Below are 25,133 nucleotides of genomic sequence, written 5' to 3'. Positions count from 1 at the left end.
AAGTGGCACAATCTGGATCTTCCAAGAAGGTCTGCACCATTCCAGCTAAAAAACAAAGTTGTAAGATTGATGCCATGCCCACAAGATGGATTCTACAGCAGCTCTGTCCCTAAGATTAGCAAATGATCAGACTATGAAGGCCTACCAACAATTCCTCTGTGGACAGGTTGCTCCCCAATGGAATGTCTAGTAGGTGATAATAAAAAGATGACTTTGCTCTTCTACTCTGAAGTGCATAACTTGGCAGTTCAGTAGCTTACTACGATGAAGCACATGGCAGATTGTAATGTGAAGACCATAACCAATGCCATTACTCTTCATAGGCATGCCTGATTATGGTCCACAGGTCTAACCCTAACTCTTGAATGGAACACCTTCCATTTGATGCACAAGGGTTGTTCCACTTTTTTATGAATGAGAAGCTGGGACACAATCAGAAAATGAAGTTGATGTGCCTGTTGTATGTTTCTTGGACAAACAATTTTGGAAGTCTCCTAGTTTGTTCACCACCTAGGGCTTGCATAAGAAAGGCAATCTCATCTCAACAGCTTTCCCACTGGATAGTGAATGCTACCTACCTACTTAACTTGCCTACTCACTTGCTCTGAAACCCCTCCTACAGGAGATGAAAGCTTGACTGGGGAAGCAGCCATCTTTTCAGCATATATCAGATTAATTCCTCTTTCAGAACTCTGCCACATGACTATGTGATCATAACTCTTACCTTCCTATTTCTTTGCAGACTAGATGCTTGGGCTCAAGCCAGTGCAGCTTTTGGTAGGGTAGTTCTATCATCAGTTCTGGCATGACTCAACACCCTCAAATTTAGCTTGCTATTCTCCTATATGTGTGAGTTACAGAGACCATGAAGAAGAAAAAGAGGTTGCCTACTTGCAATGTGGTTCTTTGAGCAATCATCTGTAAACTCGCATAGCCTGTCCTACTCATCTTTTCATGCAATCCTTTCCTGCAGACCTCTGTATAATGGGCTTGAACTGAATCTTCAGCAGGAATACACAGTTCATATGTTTGCAAGTGAGGGGACAGGGTTACCATCAAAACAAAGCTCTAGAAGCTTCTGAAGATCTCCATGCAGACACAGAATGACCAATGTGTGAATTCACAGATGATGTCTCGAAGAACTTCAGTTAACAAATAGGCAACCTGTTTTTTTGGAGAATTTGGTATATAGTAGCAGAGAAATGTTCCCAAGATAGTAAGTAAGGCAACAATCAAATAATAGTCCTATACTGGAATTGTACTTTTAACTGAACTATAATAGTTCGTTTTTCTAAAAGAAAATATTGTGATGTATATTTTTTCAGTAATTATAGGAGCAGTATTAGTAGGGATGCCCTAAATTCCTTCTTGAATGAGACAATGAGTAATTTTAGTACAGTCCGCCCTCCCCATACGCAGGGGATCCATTCCGCCCCCCCCCCCACATATGGGGAAAAGAGTGCATGTTCAAGCCAATAGAAAATAATGGGGTGCATGCTTGCAGTTGCACACCAGGTGCACGGCACAAATATGTGCCCCATTATTTCTGCTGGGGCTTGCCTTCTGCATAAGCTCAAAACTGCAGAAGGCATGCCTGCCTATAAGGAAGGCCAACTGTAATTTTCTTCCTGCTGCAAGAAAGTCTTTGAAAACCACACAGTTTTTGAAGGCTATTCTTAGTTCACAATTTACTTTGCACAAAATTCACATGTGGTTGTTTTACAGAGAAAACATTTTCTGTATAAGAAACCTAATTTGAAAAAAATAATATAAAAACAACCACATGCAAATTTTGCACAGACTAAATCCCAAACTCTGAATATTCTTGCCAGTCCAGGATTCTACTCATCAGGATTTCTCTACACTCCAGAAATGTATTTTGACTAGTATTATTTCTTGTGTAGAAAATGCTGTTTTCTACACAGATAAGTATATTTTCTATGCAATTCAACCACACACAAATTCTGTGCAGAAAATGTGTACTTTTCTGCACAGCATTTTTAAAATCCAAGCAGAAGTACAGTTTTCTGCACAAAACATGCATGTGTGAATTTTGCACAGAATAAATCTCTAACAACAAAGATTCTCTAGGGTTTTTCTTGGCACTAAAAACACATTTGTGACAATTTTTAAATATTCTTTCTATTCCTCATTCTTAGATTTGTTATGTTTCTTTCCCAGTAGCTGGTGATGTAGATGTCCAGACATAAATGAAAGCTTGAATATATTACATCATAGGTGTCTGCAAAGGGAGAACAATGGAAATGCGTCTTCTCAAAGAATCCCGAGTTTGTTCGTTCATTTTCAGAACATACATAGAGCTAGTAGAAAGAGCTTCAGAGTATTATGCTTGATTAAAAAGGTCTTCAACTGCTGACAAAAGGACAGCAAAGAGGGAGCCAGCTCAGCTCTCTAAGAAGTCTCTGAGACTATTCCTATTGAGATGCCAGCTGCCAGACTTGGGCTATCAGTGTAGTACTGAAATAGAGCCTTTCTGACCAGCAGGCAGCTAAGATGACTGCTTTTTGTTTTGATCTAATGGTGATACTTCTGCAAATTTTACAGGAATTGGCATCACAGAAATACAAGAATCTTTTAAACCCATGGTGATATGAATCTGCATAAATATAATGATTGTGTCACCATGACTTTTGTTGCAATGGGCTTGCTTGGAATAGTCTTGAGGCCTTCCATTCCCCTTTTTACAGAAACCAAGATAATGAGGCAAAATGAGTAGCCACATTCTGCATATTAGTTCTGTAAGCAACTAGCCTGTTTCCACATCATTGCAATGTTTTTACTCCAGAAGTTAGTCATAGTCATGATGGACTATGATGGACATAGTCATTGTGTTATGACAAAAGCAGTGATGCCAGAAAATACCCAATGGCCCAAAACAGATGAGCTGAATAGGCTGGCAGGAGACTACGCCAGCACCACACATGCCAGAACCACGGCAACAGTATGTGCCCAGTCCCAATCCAGGCTACTGATGCAGTTCTGAACCGGGCTCCTCCTTGGCATGTTTCTTTACAAATAATGCTAGCTCAGAGCACCTTCAGGCCATGTTCAGGGCATTTGTCATGTAAACGGCACACCCCAACATGGCCTGAAGCCGTGTCATTTTGCCTGTCTGTTTTGGGCCAATGTGTTCTTAAAGAATGTGTTTTTCTTTGGGGGCTTTTTCTCTTTACAGCTTTTTTTTTTTTAAAAAAATGTTCCTCAACCCAATTGTTTATCTGATTGTTATCTGATATTTGATGTTTTTAATTTGTTGCCCGCTTATTTTTATCTAATTCTATCTTGTATTATTATCTGTTGTTTTATATGTAGGTTGTAGAATGTACGCCATTGTCCAGTTTCATTTTTATCGATTTTATTGTTTGTATGTACAGCGCTGCGTAAATCTACAAGTGCTATATAAATAAAGTATAATAATAATAATAATAATAATAATAATAATAACATCTTTTGTTCTTCATTAATGTTTTCAAATTCTAGGTTCTGAGTATTTCTTCTACTGTGTGTTAGCGTCTCAGTGACCTTGAATGTAACACTGAGAAACAAAGCATGTGTTTCATACACAAATATGGGAAATACACAGTTGCATTACTGTGGAGCATGCTGTACATTTGAATTATGCTCTCATAGATGCTCTCATGGTGCATCTGTGAATACCCCCCCTCAAAAATAGATCAGGCATTCAGATCTTCTTAGAATAGACTGAAAAAGTGGGCCTTCTCAGCTAAAGTTCTGATAACACAATTCACTGAGATAAGAAGAAAGAAACACAAACTTTTTGGGGAACTTTTACTATTCCAAGCCAAACACCAGGGTTTCACATGGTGTTAAAATCCCCAAACAAATTTTACATGTGTGTTCTCAGAAGAGGGACTTAAGTCTCATTCCCTGGATCACATTTTTTAAAGAAAAAAAGTAGCAAAATACTCAAGATACTTATTGGGATATGCTGCAGCTGATAAGGATTTTTATAAATATTTTAATATGACACTTAAAACCTTTTTCCTGAATTTCTTGGATTCGTGGATGGAAAAGATTGCCTAAAACGCTCCATTAATTTGGGACAAACAAAGAAAAAAGAGCATCTCATTAGAACTGCCAGTGGATTTCTTAGAGATATTTCATGTCCTGAATGCTTTTTAGAAAACTAAAAATAGCAAATGGCTGAAATTTCAGGATATTGATTTGTACTGTGCAGGTCATTCTTACCAAATCTCCTTCTGTATCAATTCATAAAAAAAAGTGCACCTGGAGAAGGATACTGTCCCAAACATATTAGAAATTGCACTTGATAATACATTCTGCCAGAGGAATATATTTTTGCCCCTTTCATGGGAACACTGTTCCCCTTCATAGGCAGGAACATAGGCAGGAACATGGTGTGGATTTTACATATGTGTATATTCACTGTAGATGTATGGAATTGATTTAATACCTAGATTTTGAAGGACTTGCCTTTGTGTGTTTTTGATGGTGTCATAAGAAATGTCTATGGGAATGGTATAAATGGTATGGCTATCAGCTTTCATACTCTCTAGGATGTTAGAATGCTTCCTATACAGAACAACTTGTTTAGTTAAATTTACCTGAAGAGGTGCCATATTACATTAACAGTGTCAACAGTCTGCTTGAGTGAATGATTGAATGCGAATGATGAAAGGTTAAAGAGATGTTCACAATAGACATTTACATGCTTGTGTTTCAGTAGAAGCAGTGCTCAGGGTCTTGACAATTTCCATGCTGTTTGGCAGAAAATGCTGTTTGACAGGAGAAAGAGGGATGTGCTACACAGGAGGCACTAAAGAGCAGTTGGTAAAGCAGGATTTTTGTCACTCTTGCCACAGCACAATCTGCTTTGAACATCTGTCCCGGTTCAGTTAGATACAGAGAGATATCTGCCTGCAGAGCATGGTAACAAGCCTCAGTGATACATTATAATCCATTAGTAGCTGATATTTGAGAACTAACAGTTATCTACAGTATAAAAGATATGCTTATTTATTTATTTATTTATTTATTTTAAATTAAATCACTTGGATATTTTAGACTTTACAATATTATTTGGAAAGTACCATCCAGTTGCAGAAGATAGTTTCAGAAATGGGATCAGCAGTTTAATAACCCTGTTACTGGGGAATAAATTGGGGGATTATAACTGGGGAATAAATGACATTTTATATAAAACGGTGATGGCTTCTATGATTTCTATTCCAATCTGGGTCTGTACTTTATGATTTGGTTACTTTTTTATCACACATCTCTTGATTTAATTAACAGGTTTAAAAACTATCTTAAAATATGTCTTTTATTTGTTAGGAAAGAACAAATGGGGGAAATTAGAATAACAGGCAATTAGTTTACAGATTGTAAACTGCTTAGAGAGTGCTGAGTTCACTGATAAGCGGTATAGAATTATAGTGAGCCCGCATCATACACAGGCTCATTATAAGCAGCTTTCAGCTTACGCTAAAGCCAGCCACCATTAAAAGCAATGGCATGTGCATGCGCAGTGCACACGCACAGCCACACACAGCAAGCCCAAGCCCCATTCTATCCAATGGCGCTTGAGCATACATGCTTTTTGCTTTATGCGGGCGGGGCGGGGGGCGGAACGGATCCCCCACGTAAAGTGAGAGCGGACTGTATATATGCTATATATTGCTATTGGAAGGCTGGGTCAACCTGGAGCCCTGCAGGATCAAACACAACGTTTTGGCTGCAGTACCGGCATTTAACCACTGTGCCACCAGATTTAAAATCTGCCCTTTTGTAATCTAAATTTGTTAGATGTAGTCCTGTCCTTAGGACAGCAGAGGAGAAATCTTTGTTCTCCTTTTATGATGTTCTGGTACTTGAAGAGTGCTATCATTACACTTCCTTATCTCTGAACAATCTCCTTGAGAGTAGACAGGGTATAGAAATAAATGAAGAGATTAGTTTACACTTTCCTGCCTGGGATTTGGCCCCATTGAACTAATTGGTCTTACTTTTGAGCACAGGGACTCAATTATATTGTAAAGATTTGTGTCTTTATAGTTTTAAAAGCATATAATAGTCATTGTAAATAATTCATTCTAGACAGGAACAGACAAAAGGAAGAACATACCTGTAGTCACAAAATGTCTAATTAGGGAGTGTACAGACCACCCTGGAAGGGTGGCCTGAAGCCGCCTGTTTTTGCCCCACATGGAGGCCGCACCAACCAAATGGCCCAGGAGGCATAAAAAGAACCCACTCCCAGGGTACCATTGCCTCCCTCGCATGCAGTGATGATGTCAGCATGACGCCATGCCATTTGGACACTGTGTCGTGCATACGTCATCATGATGGCCCCCGTATGTATGGGGGCAAGCCAAGATGGCACCCAGACGGTGTGGTAAGGCTTGGGAACATGCATACACTCCACTCTCCTGAGGCCTAAAATCGGCCTCAGGCCAGTGCATAGCACCAGTCTGTACCGGGTCTTAGTGCAGGAACTCAGTGACTATTTTAACAACTTGTACATTACACACTACTGTCTGCCTATATATTTCTATATATTGGGGAATACCATCATCCAGCCTCAAACGGAGAGAAAAAACACTGGACTTGATCCCCTTCCCCACTGCCATTCCCTTCTCCTTTTGTGTCATGTCCTTTTAGACTGTAAGCCTGGAAGCAGGGAACTGTCTAATTAACTATCTGTAAGCTGCTCTGAGAGCCTTTGGGGCCAAAGAGCAGGGTATAAATGCAGTCAATAAATAAATAAATAAATAAATAAATAAATAAATGAGAAACAAAGATATCTTGTCTAGGTGCTGAGTACAAATAACAAGGACTCATATTTCCATCATATTTTTAAACTTTGTTAACGTATTTAACTATGCACAATTAAGGGCTTTGTTTTGGACAAGATGGTATTATTTGTGTTTTGGGGGTGGAGAAAGGTTTAAAAATCTAAAAATCTGTTATAGTACAGTGAGTCCTCTGTATCCATGGATTTTTTATTCACGGATTCAAGTATCCATGATTTGAAAATATTTTAAAATTGTATAAATTCCAAAAAGCAAGCATTCATTTTACCATTTTATATAAGGGTGCCACAGTAAGAATGTCCCAATTTTATATAAGGGTGCCCATTGTGTTTAATGGAATTTGAACTTCCACAGATTTTGTTATCCATGGGGGATCCTGGAACCCAACCCCAGCGGATACCAAGGTTCTACTGTACTACCATAAAATTTCTGTCATGGGAGCTTGCCTAGGCTCAAAAATAAGTCACTTTCACAGATGAACTGAGTGCATAGCATAGTTTGGATCTGAACCCCAAATATAAAACCACATATTTGTCCCACAGAGCACAACATATAAACACATAGTTTACAGAAGGAAATTAGTGATGGTTACAGAAAACTCAACCTCACAAAAAGAATGCTCCTCACCACTGAAAATAGGCAAAACTCTTCTCTTCTTCTATGTGTAAATACCAAACACATAGAGAAGAAAATCTACTTCCTCATTCCCCCAAAGCAAGCAAACAGGCAAGACTACTCTTAAACCCTGTACAATACACACCCACTAACCAGACACACAGCCCCAACAAAGCACAAGCAGATACAGTCAGACCTCCTTATCCATGGATTCAACCATCCACAGACTGAAAAAATCCACAAATCAAACCTTGCTTTTATATGAGGGGCATCATTTTACTATGTCATTGTATTTAATAGGACTTTAGCTTCCTCTGATTTTGGTATCCACAGGGTTTCTGAACCAAACCCCAGCAGAAACCAAAGACCCGTATATTCTAAATCTTGATTAAAAAGCCCTCAGTCTACTGCTTTGTTGTTGTTGTTGTTGTTGTGCTGTTGTTGTTATAATTTGTGCTTTTATTCAGATTTATATAGATTTTGTCTTTTTCATCATTTGATGAATGATAGTGTGGAGATACTACAAATAAATCATGTCCATTAGGTTGCATTGCTTTTGGCCATTGGGGTTCATTGTAGCTGTATTTCCCCTTGTGTTTTAAAAAAATCTACCAGAAAGCTTCTGGAACAGATTATTTGAGGTTTGGGGCTTGGCTCTTATCACTATGTTGAGGCTACCTGGCTCTATATTTTAATTGCTGAATGTAGAAATCCCAGAGTTCACTCAGGAGGCAGCACTGGATTGGGTGTAGATCGACAAGGTGAAACAGAGGCGCCTTACAGACGGGCCTAAGCGGTGCCGTCGTTGCACCAAGAATACGTGCGAGGGGCAGCGCTTCCGGACGCGCCTTGCTCCTCGCGAGTATTCCGTATGGCAAGATGGCGGTGCCCTATACAGACGGGCGCGGCCATCTTGATGTAACGGACGCACAGCGTCCGGACGTCTAAACCCGGAAGAGACGTTGCGAGTGCGCGCTTTGGCACTTGCGACGTCTCTTCCGAGTTGCCAGAAGGAGCACGATTTTCGCGCTCCTTTTTTACAGTGCAGGGAAGTCATGCGGTTTGGCTGCAGCGGCTTCCCCACGCTGCAACCAGCAGCAGCCCAAGACCGCCCCTTTTGGGCGGTCTGTAACGGGCCAGAGATTCTGTTTTTCAGCAGGCAAGCCAATCTGGGATTTGGAGTTTAGTCTATACTGAACATGGTGTGCTTCCTCTGAAAAACTCAAATTCTGGACTTTATTGCTTCTGACAAGTTACGTGGCTACTGTAGTACTGTCCCTTTTCTGGAGAACATAGATGTAACCATAATGACCCACTCCTTAGCCACAGTCATTTTAGATTACCACAGTGTATATGCACATGACTTGTTGAAGAATATTCTGAAGCTACAGCTGTCAAAATATGATTGCTAGCCGGTTGTTTAGTGTGCACATTATGGACCATATAATTTTGGTGTTACAGCACATTGACTACACTGCTTTCCAGTTTGTTTCCAAGACAGTTCGTTGTGCTGGTTCTTACTACAAAACCTAAAAGGTTTGGAACAGAATATGGAAGAACCACTTCATCAGAGGCCACGATATATGCCATATGACCAAGAGTGGCTTGATTGTTAGGCACAGAGAACTGAGCCCTATATACAACAAATTCTGCAGGTTCATTTAAACTAGTTGATAAATTTACCTGCTAACATGCAAGAATACTTTTTTATGTGAGTAAATTGCACAAGATTGCAAGGATGGAGAGGGACAGCACAGCAAGAAGTGTGGATAGCAAAATAACTGAGATTGGAGATGGGTCTTCTGGTAGTTATGAGACAAAAAGTATTCTTGCATGCTAATTATGGGTGACTTGACTGTACTGTCTCTTTTTAACTCTCTTTTTTGTCAGCTGTCTAATAGTTGATGTGGTTTGAAGGTGATAAGTGTCCCATTAATCTTTTTGATCCTCCACTACTTGAGCATGAGAAAAGCTGATCAATTACAGCAATTGTCTCTTTAAATGAGATTTTTACATCTACCTCTTATTTCATTAATTAACTGTCTGCTTGTAAATCTGATAGAGTGGTATGCTAGTAGCTTCCTACATCATGTTCTGTCTTACTGTACAATAAGATGGGGTTGTTAGCAAAAGGGGGACAAAAGAGTATTTATCAATTACCTGCAATAAATATACATATTGTTGTGTAGGAGCACTTTTGTCTCAGATGACTCTTTGTTCATGCCTATTTGAATCAGTCTGATGTTCTAGTATACTGAAAGCTTGAAGCAGTGATTTTTTTTCCTCTAAAGAATTAATTTAACTTCCAGAAAAAATATAAATGCATTTGTCATTCTAAATAACATTCTGTTAAGTTCTAGCTTTGAAAACATTTCTGTTTAAACTTCAAATTCAACTTACTTCTCACTGCACTACAGTGGGCTCTTGATGTCCGCTGGGGTTGGTACCAGGCCCCCTGGACACCAAAATCCATGGATGCTCAAGTCCAGTTAGATACACTGGCATAGTAGAATGGTGTCCCTCATATAAAATGGAAAAATCAAGGTTTACTTTGTGGAAATTCTTTATATTTTGAATATTTTAAAACTATGGATGGGTGAATCCCTAGATAAAGAATCTCTGGATATGGAGGGCCAATTGTACTTATATTAACCAAATGAAACATTATTTCATTTATTACTAATTGATTTTTTTCTTTAAGGAAAGCTGATTTTTTGAAACACCAAGTGGATTTTGACATTGCTTTTAAGTTAGCACCTTATTCTGTAGTACATATTTAATAAAGATGCTACATTTAGAGATATTGGCAAAGCTCACCAGGCTCATGCCCAGATCTGAACTTGAGAAACTTCTAGATTTTTCTTCCAAGAAAATGAAAGTTTGCAGAAAAAATAAAACCAATAAATAAAATAAAACATTTGTCCTGGAACCCTTCCTCTTGTCTTTAAAAACTACATTTGACATCTGGTCCACCTCTGGACTGTTGGGTCATCTCTGGGCTGTACCGTCTTATCAAAATCCAAAAGGATGAGAGAGAATTGAAAGTCTCCCATAAACCCTGTTTTACTTTGACATCCATACTCTGAAAAGTTGCTGCTATTTCCTACCATCTTACCTCAACAATGCTTTTGTTTGCATTTCCTCTCCTCCACCAGCAGCTTGTATGCAGTGCAGCTTGTTTACTTAAAATATCTTGCACGACTATATGTGATAGCCAGAAAGCTGGGAGGTTTGCAAGTGCTGCTTAATTTTCAAATGAGCTGAGAGGTTCAAATCCATATTGATTCAGAAACAAGATGAATCTTGCAGAACCTTCCTCCCACACCCCAAGTGTGGTAGTGTTTATTTCTAAGCCAGTGTAAGGCCAGAGGCCTGGAAACATAAAAGGAAGGTGCTGTTTCTGCTTGTTATGAATAGAGAGAATAGAGAGAAAATAAAAGGTTTAATGTAACTGTAAATATTGCTTAGTAATTGTATGCAGATTTCTATTTAAAATCTTTGTCATGTTTCATTTATTTATTTATATTTCTGGCCTCTCCGAAGACAACACATCTTCAGAATGATATGTTTGCTCATTATACATACTCATTATTATACTTATCCTACTTATTATATAATACTTATTATACATTCCTCAAATATGATAGATACATAATACATTAAATTTTGATTGTAGAAAAGTCTCAAAGTGGGACATTTGTCCCTACCTTCTGCAAAGGGGTGTCAGATGTACCTCAGCATGGTTAAAGGTACTTCCACTGTCATTGTTTACATGTTGCCCAAAGCAGGCAGATTATTAGAACATTGGAGGTGTGTTTTTTTAAATGACACTCAAAGATTGGAACACATCAAAGACTTTCACACTCTAAAAGAGAATGAATTGTACATCACTGAAATGCTGAGTGTGGGGTTTCCATTTGCCTTCCAGTACCAATAGTTTTAAATCATCTTTATGATAATATCTAGAAGCCAGGAATGTATACCTGAAATAGTGTGTGTGTGAAATCTGTATATGGTTTTTCTAGTAGGGATAATGACTATGTCAGGAATGATTGTGCCATTGCCATACTTGCTACCAAGCTGAAACTTGCTACATTAGCAACCCTGCTGTTTAAGATGTGCAGAGTACAAAACACTTTGTGATTAGAAAAATCATGGAGCCTTACAATGTATATGTATAAAAATAAAATGTTTATAAAGTTGCTGTTATGAAGAAATGTTGGGCAGAATATTGGGCTATAAAATTACAATATATTGCATGTATCCAGTTTTGGAATGCATATTTTAAAGTATTTTATTCATTTTCAGTGTGTATTGGTTTAGAATAATAGGGGTCTAAGGCTGAAATGCTGCGCATACTTTCTTGAATGTAATCTCTATTGAACTCATTATGATTTGCTTCTGAACAAATATGTATACAAATAAATCTCAAATGAATGCTGTTGTCAGATCATTGTGAATTATTGCTAATATATTAAAATGGGAGGGTATGATATTTTTATTCTTGTTACTGCTTTTATAGAATTAATCGTTTTTATTTTATTACAGGCCTGGTTTGCATGAAGTCAAGCACTTCAGTGGTCGAACTTGTTATGCTTCTTTGTTCACAGGTGAGGTGATTTTATAGTTCAGCAATACTACTCCTTTTAATGTGTTTATTTTAAAGCCAGTTAAATTATATAAAATGTGCTTTTGCATTTGCACTAGGTGCAACTTGCTTCTCAGTTTTGTTATACAGAAATGACACTAAACCTATGATTTTATAGTGTATTAATATTTAGTGAAAAGTTTTATTAACACAAAATTAGGAACTAGATCAACTAAAACTAGGCAACCTTGAGCTTAAATACAGATGATTCAGCATCTTCAAGTCTTTTTAACAGTCTAACAATTTTGCTTATTCTGGTATATTTCTCTTGGGCAGCATTGCTTTGCGTGGATTGTCCAGGATGGGCTAACATAACAAATGCAGATGTGAGCATGTGTTTTAGTTTTAATGGATAAGAAATAACAATCTAGATATTATTCTAACATATCTGAAGTTAAATTGTCCTTTGTCTTTCTCTAATTTACTGAGTATATTAATATCTCTTCCAGATATTACCGTAGTATCTCTCTTTCCATGATGATTTTTACAAAAAATACATCTGTTCCAAAATATGCACACACACACACACACACACACACACACACACACACAAAATTTAAACTATATATTCCCTTAAACATTTCAGTACTATCCATAACTGAAAGTTTCTACAAAATTAATAGTATAAAATAAAATTTAGGTATTTTCTCTTCTTACCTGCTTTTTGTTGGTCCATAACTAGCATTTCTTGAATGTGGATCCCATAAGAAAATAGCTGGACCCTTTTGTTGTGTGGAGGTAAGATATAAGGAATGAAAAACTGAAGGGTGGAAAAACACGCTTTGCATAAATCTTCACTCTGGTTAAGCTTCACAAACAAACAAACAAGCAAACAAAAAAGTTACCTAATGTTTAGTCTTTGGTTCAAGGTATATTGCAGAAATCCAGAGTTCGCTAACAAGCAGGTCACAGGCAGATTCTTGGGGGCAGGGGGCGGGGGAGAATTGCTTACAATATATTCTTCTGTGCTCTTTGTTTTAACTGCACTTCACAAGGAGAAAGTGGAGTGAAGCATTAGGGTCTAGTGTGTTTTGATGGCCTCATCATCTAATCATAGGTTTAACATTACTCATTTGCTGGCTCCAGAAATTCCGCCATTAAGGACTCTAGAGATGTAACTTGCCTCAAATATTGATTGTGAGGAAGAGTGAGAAATTTAAGCTGTGCTGCTATTTTGTCCTTCTTTCAAGCATTACATCAACATTATGCAGCAAACTTTGCTATAATGTGTTATACATTTTATATCACACAGAAATGAGGGTGACTGGGAAAAAAATCTTGAAATAAATAAATACATTTGAAAAGTGACTGAACTAACATCTTTCACCCTTAATGAAAGAAATAAGTATTCACTTGTATTTTCACACCAAAAATGATACTGAAATATAAATAAAATATAATAATAATAATAATAATAGACCAGCAGACTGTCAAACTTTTGATCCTGGAGTCAATACCGTATACCACAGCATGTCTCAGAAGAGCCATAGAGCTTGCCCTCCTAATTGTCTTTACCATGGGACGAATGTGCCTAAAACAGTATGCTATGATATGTATAATACAGGAATATGAAAACTTGTTTTTATTGTTGTGTATCAAAATGATTTTCCAGTTTACATTTATTTATTTACCTGGTGGCATCAGTATGTTTACAGCATACAAGAGGACACATCCCTAACCTTAAGAAACTTAAGATCCAAATTGATATGATGTGTTGTAGCAGACATCGTAGAAGAGACATTTCTTCTTTTCGTCACATTCAAAATAATGAGAGTTGGGAAGGTTCTTTGAGGTCATCTAGTTACATCTTTTGCTTATGCAGAATCTACAGTGCAAGCTGCAACAACAGCATCCCTTTGTTGTTAGCGGTTGTCAAGCTGACTTTGACTTATTGTGACTCTGTTAAATGAGCGATTTCCAAGTCACCCTGTCATCAGCCTATTCAGGTCTTGCAGACTCAGGGCTGTGACTTCCTTGATTGAGCCAATCCATCTCAAATGCAGTCTTCCTCTTTTCCTACTGCCTTCTCTCTTACTAAGCAGTATTGTATTTTCTGATGAGTCATTTCTTCTCATAAAATGCCAAAGTACGACAGTCTCAGTTAAAGCTTATAACAGTTAAAGCTTGATTTGCTCTAGGATCCATTTATTTATCTTTTTAATAGTCCATGGTATCCATAGTACTCTTCTTCATCACTACATTTCAAATGAGTTGATTTTCTTCCTATCAGCTTTCTTCAATGTCCACCTTTCACAACCATACATAAAAATAGGAAATACGATGGCATGGGCAATCCTAACTTCAGTATTCAATTATATATCTTGGACACTTCAGGATCTTGTCTAGTTTCTTTGCTAGTTGCACTTCCAAATCCTAGTCTTCATCTGATTTCTTGACTTCAGTATCCATTCTGATTAATAACTGAACCAAGGTATGGGACATTTTGAACTATTTCAGTGTATTCATCATCTATTTTGAAATTTTGTAAATCATTTATGTTGATTTTTTTTTTTTTTTGGTTTTTTGACATTCAGTTGTAAACCTGCCTTTTCATTTTCTTTCTTGACTTTATTCAATAATCATTCTAAGTTTTTGCTATTTTCTGCTAGAAGCATGGTGTCATCTGCTTATCTTAAATTGTTGATGTTCCTTCCTCTAGTTTCCATACCTCTTTCTCTGAGTCTAATTCTGCATTAAGTATAATGCGTGTTAAATAGATATGGTGATAAAATGCAGCCTTGCCAGTTGGAAAACATTCTATTTCCTCTTAGTCTTCTTAGTCTGTCCTACCAGTAGCCTCTTGTCCTGAATACAGGCTACACATCAGGGCAATCAAATGTTGTGATACACCCATTTCTTTTTGAATGAACCATTGTTTTTCAGGATCTATACAATCAGAGACTTTGCTTTAATCTATACATCACAGGGTGATTTTCTTTTGAAATTCTTTGATGTGCACCATTATTCAATGTATGTTTGCAGTCTCTACATAATCCCTAATAATAGCTATCCTGCCACTCTTAAATACTTCCAGTGATACAGGAGACCAGGTTTCTCTGAACATGGAAGTGCCTATTGACAGTTTTTAGGGACATCTGTATTAAAATTCTCCCCTTATCTCTAACCATTCAATCAAAGACACAGTTTAAGTTATGATCCTATGTATACCTTCTTGTGAGTAATTCTTTATGACTTACCTCTGAATAGAATGTTAAACTGTCACAGTTTTTTTATTGCTTAATCTATCTAACAACTAAAAGTTGCAACCTTAATGAAGAACCTTTGTTACTAATTAACAAAGTGTTTTGGCTAAGTACAAAACTTTGTTTCCCAGGAAGATCTGGGTAATCTTGGAAACAGGTTATAGTTGGATAGAGAATTTGCATCTTCCTTGTGGAGGGGTGACAGTCTTCTGTTTATTAAATAACCTTCTATCAAAAGACTGACATCACCCTGTAAATTCTCCTATGTTAAGGTCTTCTCTCCATTTTGTGATACAGTTTAGATAGTGTTTGAGAACATGACCAATTCTGAATTTATTTTCAAGATTAATTATGCTTTTCAGTCTGTTTTAGATGTTTGATGTATCTTCAAAAAGACAGATGACCAAGAAGGCTTTTGGGAAAAAAAATGTTTGCACAAACCAGGGTAACAGTAGACACTGAAAAAGGAAAGGGAAATGCAAAGTTTGTTTTCCTTTCATTTGCTACAGCAAATTAGATGCTTTTGTGCTTTTTATGTTGGAAATTCCATGTTAACGACTACAGATTAGCAAGGATGTCAGAATTTTTTTCTTATCTGAGCTCCTGAATAAACTTAACATTGCCAGGGGCTCATGTCCAAGGTATGGTCTAAATTTACATGAAATATCACATTACAAATGTCTGAAGGTACATGTCATGGGTAATTCAGTTCATATGGGCAGGTTTTTAGACTCCAAAGGATATGCAATCAAGTCTGTTCCCTCAGAGGAATTCAGTCTTTGTGAAAAATTTGCTTTAAGCCATAAGGGAACTCCTATAGGGATACTACATTATTTGGCACTGAGAAATGGCTGTTGTTTCTTGTCATTTGGTTGGTATTGTCTCTATTTAATTGCTTTCCTTCATGGATGCTAACATTTTACATTTCACAAATATAAATTTGAGGTTATAATTAAATTGATTTTGATTATTACAACTGCAGTGCTCCTCTAGAAAATTTATAATATATAATGACATATTCAGTGCATTTGAATTAAGTTTATTTTGGGGTGAGAGGATGAAATTAAGATGTTGTATTTGACAAGATCTGTCCTTTATTAGCTAGTCTTTGTTCCCTTTAGCCTACTTTTATATGTCACAGCTGTGATGCAGTTTTGTAGCAGATTTCTCGAATAAACCATGAAGCTTTTCTCAAAGTTTGATTTTCTTTTCTTTCTTTCTTTTTTAGTATATTTCCTTCTATGATATAGAGCAGATTTGGTATTCATTAATATTTCTTCTTTTGTCTTTAAGAACTACAACAGACTTTAACTATTTCCAGATTTTGTAGGTTCCCTGTTGAGAGTACTGATATACTCATATTGAATATTGCTATCTGGTGAATCTTCACTTCTGTACAGCAATTACATTTTTAAAAAATATTGTTTACATTTTTCAGTGTCATATTTGTCAGTGATTTTTGTTTCTTCAATAGAAAATAAAGATCCTGTTATTTAATATAAATTGTTCTTTAATATATTGGAAAATACAAATGATTTAATCAGTAAAGTGAATCAGTGAAATTGACTATTGAACTGAAACTCCAGAACACACTTGGTAGCTATCAAGCTTAAATATTTATAACCTTTTCCCAAGCACATTTGACTTACTATTCTGATTAACCAAAGGTGACTTTCATGCTGTGGTGATGTAACTTAGTGAGACCAAGCAGCATGAGGTTTTGAAAGGAGCCTTTTAAATGAAAGGCCAGCAGGGAAGGGGGGCTGTTCATATCACCTTTCCTTAGGAGCATGTTTACTTTCAGACATTGTGCAGTAAATACATGATCACCCTTGGGGACTGATGGAGAGATGGATTTGACTTGTAAAAAGAAAAAAAAAGTTTATAGTTAACAAGTAAGAGTCCCTGTGAGACTCTCATAAAGAGGAAAACATAACAGAACTCTGTTCCCATAGCTAAGATAATGTATTTTGGAACTTGCCTCTGTAGGTCAATAAGTACCTGGTAGACATGCATACATAAATAAGAACTGTTCTGCAACTTTTAAATGTTTATACTTAAGTAATATTCACTTCTTTCAAATTATGTTCCTAACTGTCTGAATAATTTTCTTCAAAAAGAAAATAGCAATTAAACAATTGAATCTCTGAGCACTCTTAATATTCAAAAATGAGAAATTTTCTCATGGGCATCTAAATTCAAAGCAGTTTGTATCATTAGGTTTGCAGCTGAGTTTATCTCGAATCCATATGATACTGATTTCTAAGCAACATAATTCACTATCGGTATCTGGATCAGATTCAGAACTGGATATTAGGGTTGGCATATCCTCATAATTCCTAGTTTTTAAATGTTGAAGTCTGGCAGTTATTTTTGAAAGAGGCTTCAATGCTTTTTCATTACTGCCTTAAGTCAAATGTCCATTCTTTGGTTTTGGTTTTGTTTGGTTGTTTTTTAAATGTTCACTTATTTTATTTTATACAATTATGTGAGAGTAGCCATTCTTCATGTACCCTTGGTCCCAGTAGAATACAACGTTAAACACTGTACTTTAAAATATGCTTAGAAATGAACTAGAAGCCAGCAGATTGGTTTAAGCGCTGATGGGTTTGTATCTAGGTGGCTGTAATTTGAAATAAATGCAGTTATATTGCAGGCCCATGTACAATGCATCACAGTAGTATATCTTTGACTTTCTTTTGTGGAGTAAGTTGAGCTGGGTTCCCGTCCAGATATCATACTAATTTATGAGCACACCTCAATAGTATTTATTTATTGTCAAGTATGAGCTCCAGCTGATCAGCTCTTATTCATAGAATTATAGAATCATAATGTTTGAGGGGGCTCATGGGCCATCATGTCCAGCTCAGTGCAGGATCGCTAGCTATTATCCCCAGGAGGTAACTATCCACCTCTTTTTGAAGATGTCTAAATAAAGAGAACCCACCACCTCTCTATACAGTTGGTCCCAGCGCTAAACCACCTTACTGTCAAAGCATTCCTTCTAATATCCAATTGAAATCTACTCTCCTGTTACTTCAGTCTGTTAGATCTACTCCTACCCCCTGGGGCAGCAGAGGATAGACCTGGCCCCTCATCTCTGTTACAGCCTTCAAGGTATTTAAAAAGTATAATCATGTCACCCCTCAGTCTCCTCGTTACTAAGCTGAAAACCAGCTCCTTCAGCTATTCCTCATATGTTTTGTCTTCCATACATCTTCTCATCCTTGTTGCCATTCTATGAAATGGCTCCAATTTGTCTATATCCTTCTTAAAATGAGACACCCAGAACAGAAGACAGTATGCCAGATGAGGCCTAACAAGCACAGAATATAGTGGGGATACTACTTCCCTCCACTTTGAAACTATGGCCCAGTACAGATTAGAAGAAAGGGGCGGCCAGAGGCTGCCCCTTTCTTCTTTGAATCGTTGCCACCGCAACCGCATGGCCACAGCAATGATCCTCCCCAAAAAGGAGCTGCAAAATGCAGCTCCTTCCCACGACACTGCCAAGGCGCCATTAGCATCCTGGGGTGTTGTGGTGACACCACTTGTGTGCCGCTCCATTTGGACACGGCACGCATGTGACATCGTCGACACGCGTGCCATGTGGACAGTGCTGTGTAAACATGGCACCACCGTTATATGGTAGGGTTCCAAAGTATGCAGCATCCGCATGCTCCGAAACCCTAGAATTGGCCCCAGGCTGCTGCAAACCAGTGGTCTGTACTGGCCTTATTCTTCTATTAATGCAGGGCTAAAATAGCACCCACTGTCTTTTTTTTTTTTTAATTTTTTGTTTATTGAGACACACCAATTATTAAAAAAACCATACAAATTACATACAATAAACAATTATGAACAATAAACAGTTATCCATGAAATCCCCACCCCCACCCCCCTACTGGTGTTAGTTGCATCTTCCTGGGTTGCCCTCTATCTTCTCCATCTTTTGCCATCCTTGATGTTCTCCTTCTTAATGTCCCTCATATCTACTTGATCTTCCATATTCTTCTTTTACAAACTTTCTCCCTTTATCTACTTACCTTTTTCTTCTTCACATACTTATTCTTTCCCCTTAACTACTATCTAACTTAACCCAGGTATTCTATCTTGTATCATACCCTTGTACATAAAACATAAAAAACAGCATCACACAAGTACATCACATATAACTAAAAAATGAGCTTCCTATCTTGGGAGTGAAATCATTTCCATAAATTTCTTTGTAGACCCTTTTTTATCTTATTTTAGTCAAATATTACAATATGTATGCTACTGCTCAATACAAAAATATTTTCTAATGTCCTCTATTTTTCATCTTATTCAGCTACTCTTAAATAAATTCATTAATTCTTTTATTTGCCTTGTTTTTATACATTGTTTTATTAAACCTAAGGTTTTCTAAATTAACTCCAAGGTTAATAAAATATAAGTGTCTACAAATTGCTTAATCTATTAAAATCAAATTATAATAATCTAAGCAAAAAAGAAAAAGAGAGAAGAGAAAAATACATAAATAGAATAAAATAACACCTTTCTTTCTTTCTTTCTTTCTTTCTTTCTTTCTTTCTTTCTTTCTCTTTTTTCCTCCATCTTTCCTCATTACTCTAAGAACCCTTCTGTTGTTAGTAGTCCTTCTTTTTGTTGTAGATAAGTAATTACTTTTCCCCAGTCGTTTTCAAATTCTTCTGTATTTCCATCTGACAGTAATCATGTAAGTTTATCCATCTCAGCCAGGTCATATATTTTGGTAATCCACTCTTCTAAATTGGGAATTTTTTTCTTCTTTCCAATGTCTGGCTAGTACAATTCTAGCTGCAATTATTAAATGAAACATTATTCTTCCACATTTCTTCCGAAGTCCTTATCTAAAATATTTAACAAATAAATTTCTGGTTTGCATTCAAATTAAAATATTACTTATTGTTTTATGTATTTCCAGCCAATATTTTTTAAATTTTTTTGCAGGACCACCAGCTATGAAAGAACATACCTCTATTTTTTTGACATATCCAACAATTACTGTTTGTACCATAAATTTTTGCTAACTTATTGGGTGGTAAATACCATCTAAATAGCATTTTATAATAGTTCTCTCTTAGACTCTGACTTCTTGTGTATCTCAGTCTCTTTTCCCAAGTGTATTCCCAATGAGATAGTTCAATAGTGTGACCGATATTCTGGGCCCATATCACCATATTATTTTTAATTACTTCTTTTTCCAATTCAATCTTGAGTAAATATTTATATAATTTGGAGAGCATACTCTTATATTCTAAATTTAATATTTCTTCTAACTCAGTTCTTTTTTTAACAATAGTTTTTTCTTTTAAGTCTGATTTTTAGCTTTCTTTTAGTTGCAATCTCAAATATTTTTAAGTTTTCCTTTAATAACTGTTCCTCTGTTTTAAATCTAAATTTATTATTGTCATTTATTAATATGTTTTTGTATCTTAACTAGTCTGTAGTAACTCCTCTTTCTCTCCAAAAGAAAGCTTCATGAGGGAAAGTTTCTAATGATATTTTATCTCCAATTTTTTTCTAACTTTTTTCCATGTCCATAGAAGAGGCTTTCGTATAGCATGATAATAGAATTCTTTATTACAGTTCTCTTTATTATAATATAAATATGCATGCCATCCATAGGCCAATTTGTCATTTTCAAGTTTCAATAATTTTTATCTTTTAAATCAATCCACTTTTTGATCCACATTAGGCATGCAGCTTGGAAATAAATTTTTAAATCTGGGACTGCTAGACCTCCTCTTTCCCTGGCATCTTGCAAAGTTTTTAGTCTAATTCTAGGTTTCTTTCCCTGACATAAAATTTTTGTAAGATCTTTTTGCCAATCTAAAATAGGTTTTGTCTTTTACTATAATTGGAATAGTTTGGTACAAAAATAATAATTTGGGTAATATATTCATTTTAATACATGCACTTCTTCCTAATAAAGATAAATCTAAGGGTTTCCATTTTTCCATGTCTTTTTTTACCTGATTCCATAGTTTCTTGTAATTGTTTTTGAAAATATCAGTGTTATTCGAGGTGATATCAATACCTTAATATCTCACTTTCTTTACTATATTATAACCGGATTTATTTAATAATCCTAATTCTTCAATTTTGTTCATATTTTTTGTTATTATATTTGTTTTAGCTTCATTAACACTCAATCCTGATATGTTTTCAAATTCTTTTAATTCAGATCTTAGACTATAATGGGTTCCCCCCCCCAAAAAAAAAATTAGGTCATGTGCAAATGCTAAAACCTTAAATTCCTCCCCTTTATTTTTAACTCCTTGTATATTTTTATTCATTTTAATTTTTTAATCAATAGTTCCATAATCAAAATAAATAATAGAGGGGATAAAGGGCATCCTTGTCTTGTACCTTGTTTTATTTTTAGTGGCTTAGTTTTTTCCTTGTTTATTATTAGGTATGCCTCCTGGTCCTTATATATCGCTTTTATCCAGTTATGAAATCTTTCTCCTACTCCTATTTTTGTTAAATTTTTAAATATCAAATTCCAATTTACCCCATCAAATGCCTTTTCTATATCTGCATTCACTGTCTTTGATACAGCATCACACTGCTAGCTCATGTTCAATTTATGATCAACAATAATCTCAATGCCCTTTTCACATGTAGTACTGCTGAACCATGTATCTTCCACCCTGTATTTGGTTTCTGTGGCCTAAACGTAAAAATTTGTATTTGTCCCTATTGAATCTCATCTTATTAATTTTCTAGTTTATCACGGTAATAAAAATAAAAAACCCCAACAAAATCTATTCCTATCTTCCAGTGTGTTAGCCATCTCTCCTAGTGTTGTGTCATATGCAAACTTGATAAAGATTTCCTCCACTCCGTTACCTAAGTTGATGGAAATGTTGAAGAGTATTGGCCCTAGGACAGAAACCTGAGGAATGCCATTTGGGACTTCCTTCCAGTTTGAAGTGCAGCCATTGATGGCGACTCTTTAAGCACAGTTTTCCATCCAATTATAGATCCATCTGACAGTATTCCACTTTGGATCACTTTACTAATCAAAACATTATAGGGGATCTTATCAAATGTTTCTCTGAAATTAAGATAAATGACATCCTTGGCATTTCCACCATCTACTAAACTAGTGATCTGATTTTTTTAAAAAAAGTTATAAAATTAGTGGGCAGTGACCACACAGCCCACTTCCAAAGTGAGCCACCACCACGGTCCCAAGCCGGCCACTGCCAGGAGCTGGTTTTAATGAATTCCTTTTTGCCATGCCTTTGGGTCATCTTTGGCTGCCTCAAAGTGGCTTGAATGGGGCACATCCCCACGAGTGCGCAGGGTGTGTGTGTTGGGGATGCACACCCCATTGACGATAATGGAGGTTGCCCCTCCACACATATTCAAGTCCGCAAGAAAGGAGCGGTGACAGTATTTCTTTTTGCCTTTAAACTCCTCCTTTTACGGAACTCTAAATTCCACTAAGGAACTCTACATTGAATTGTAACTGGATCTCAGGTGCCTCTCAGTCAACCATGACATTATGTGAGTATGTAATGACCATCAGATTCTGAGGTTTTTTGTTTGTTTGTTTGAAAAAGTCAAAGAATTCTCCTAGGCAAGGTAGCTATCACTTGGGGTATCACCAGTATAACAGAGGATCACAAATGAGGAGGGAGACAAGTATTAATGTCTGGCAATTTTGTTTAAAGAAAAATTAAAACCTGCAAATGTTACTGCTATCACTAATAATATCAGTCATTGGGAAACACAAGCTTACTGCATGTATATAACACGTTATTTTGACACGCGAGAGAGAAGGAGATCACATGATGATTGCTATATCTTTTTCAGAATTCTGGAACAAACTGCATCTGGGGCATTATTTGAGGGGAGAAAGCTATCACTGAGTTCCATTGTTGGTGATTCTTTCTCCTCTACAAAACTATGACTGAAAAACTCCTTTCTGGTTGTGTTAAAGAAACGGCAGTAAGGAAACTAGTTAAAATGTATTCTTATGAAAATAAGATTATGATTAAAAAATTAAAGATTTAACTTTAATTATTTTTTTAAGAAACCTCTAATTTAAAATTAAATTATAGGTTGGCATAGTATTCAGTCTTTTTGTGTGGGCTTTTCCTCTTTGTCTTCAGTTAAATGGGATTTCACTTCCACTTTACAGCAGGAAGAGAATGAAATGTAAAGCCTTAGAAATAATAGTGATTGATTCAGAAAACTGAAAAAGTAATTGGAAAATATTCATTTTAGATTTGGTTGTTCAGTTCCTCAGGTTGCTATGTAGAATCACAGAGCTGTTTTATACATTACAATGTTCCTACAGAGCTTTGTGTTCCATTATGTAAGAGCAGAATGTGCAGTAACTTGCTGATCTGCGTATTTCATGGCAATATAGTTCTCTGTGCACGGAGGCAGATAAAAATTCACAGCCTCTTACAATCTACATAGACAGTATCAGTTCTAATGTTAACGAAAATAGGCCAACAAATATGGAAAACAAAATAATGGCCAACAGACCAATATTCCTACCCATCGACAAAAAAGGGGACACAAAAGACTGCAGAAACTAGCATCAATTTCCACACAAGTAAAATTATACTTAAAATTCTGCAATTAGGTCTGAATCAGAGAGCCTTGAAGGAGCAGCCTGTGGCCGCCAGCAGAAGTGGATTAAATCTGCTCCTTTTTCTGGTGGCTTTGGGCTGCTTTAAGTGGCCTCGGTGCAGTTTCTGTCTGCTTCGGGGATGTGTGTCGTCTAAATGCCACACCTGCGGAGCAGCCGGAACCCGCTCTATTAGGCCTGTCTGTTTCAGACCATAGATTCCAATCATATATGGAGAGTGAAATTCCAGAGGTGCAAACAGAAAGGAAAAGAAACCCAATGGGGGAAATGGAAAGAAAGGTTCAGGAAAGAAAGAGGAACTAGGGAATTCCAAAAGAAAATCAGCATGTGCTTTATGGACTATAGGAAGGCTCTTGACTGCATAGATCATGAAAAGTTATGGAATGCTCTTAAACACATGGGAGTGCCAGTACATCTGATAACCTTGATGAGAAACCTGTACTTAGAACAAAAGGCTATTGTTAGAACAGAATATGGAGAAACAGAATGGTTTCCAATTGGCAAAGAGTCAGGTGTCACCCTACTTGTTCAACATGTATGCAAAGTATCATACAAAGAGCAGGTTTAGACTTAGAAGAAATGGCAGCGAATATAGTAGGAAGGAACATCAACAATCTAAACTGTGTGGGTGACACATACTACTAGTAGAAAACATAATGGACTTGGAACAATTACTAAGGAATATCAAGGAAGAAAGTGCAAAGGAAGTCTGAAAATAAAAAAGAAAAACATAATGACCACAGAGGATCTACATTAGTTCAACCTAGATGATGCAGAAACCGAAATAGTTAAATATTTCCTATACCTTGGAACAAATATTGATCAGAAAGGAGACTTCAGTTAAGAAATAAGAAGACTATGGAAGGGCAATGATGAAAGAACTAGGAAAGATCCTAAACAGTAAAGATATACAACTGAGCACTAAAGTTACCAGCAATGGTATTTCCAGTTACCATGTACAGATGTGAGATCTGTACAGTGAAGAAAGTGGAAAAAAAGAAAATCAACTCTTTTGAGATGTGATGCAGGGGAATAGTGCTGAGAATATCATGGACAGCCAAAAAGGTGGACAAATGGGTCCTTGAACAGATCAAGCCTGGACTCTCCTTGGTAACCAAGAGGATGAATCTATGGCTGTCGTACTTTGGTCACATCATGAGAAGGCATGACTCATTAGAAAAGACAATAATGTTAGGAAAGGGAAGAAGGCATAGAAA

At 36.5% G+C, this 25,133-nt stretch overlaps 1 protein-coding gene across 4 annotated transcripts in view; it reads left to right on the top strand.

Moving 5' to 3' along the window:
- NBEA (neurobeachin) overlaps window positions 1-25,133 on the top strand; it is a 559,686-nt gene that overhangs the window by 228,724 nt on the left and 305,829 nt on the right. For all 4 annotated transcript variants that reach the window (XM_089512505.1, XM_089512504.1, XM_089512507.1 and 1 more), the window contains one exon: window positions 11,979-12,040. In XM_089512505.1, coding sequence (XP_089368631.1) covers window positions 11,979-12,040 — 62 coding nt within the window. The remainder of the gene's footprint in view (window positions 1-11,978; window positions 12,041-25,133) is intronic.

The sequence above is a fragment of the Sceloporus occidentalis genome, unplaced genomic scaffold, assembly GCF_023333645.1.
Source record: "Sceloporus occidentalis isolate IW3139 unplaced genomic scaffold, rSceOcc1.0.p SCAF_2, whole genome shotgun sequence".
Lineage (NCBI taxonomy): Eukaryota > Metazoa > Chordata > Lepidosauria > Squamata > Phrynosomatidae > Sceloporus > Sceloporus occidentalis.
Note: the sequence above shows the minus strand (reverse complement) of the source record. Positions and strands in the feature narration are given on the sequence as shown.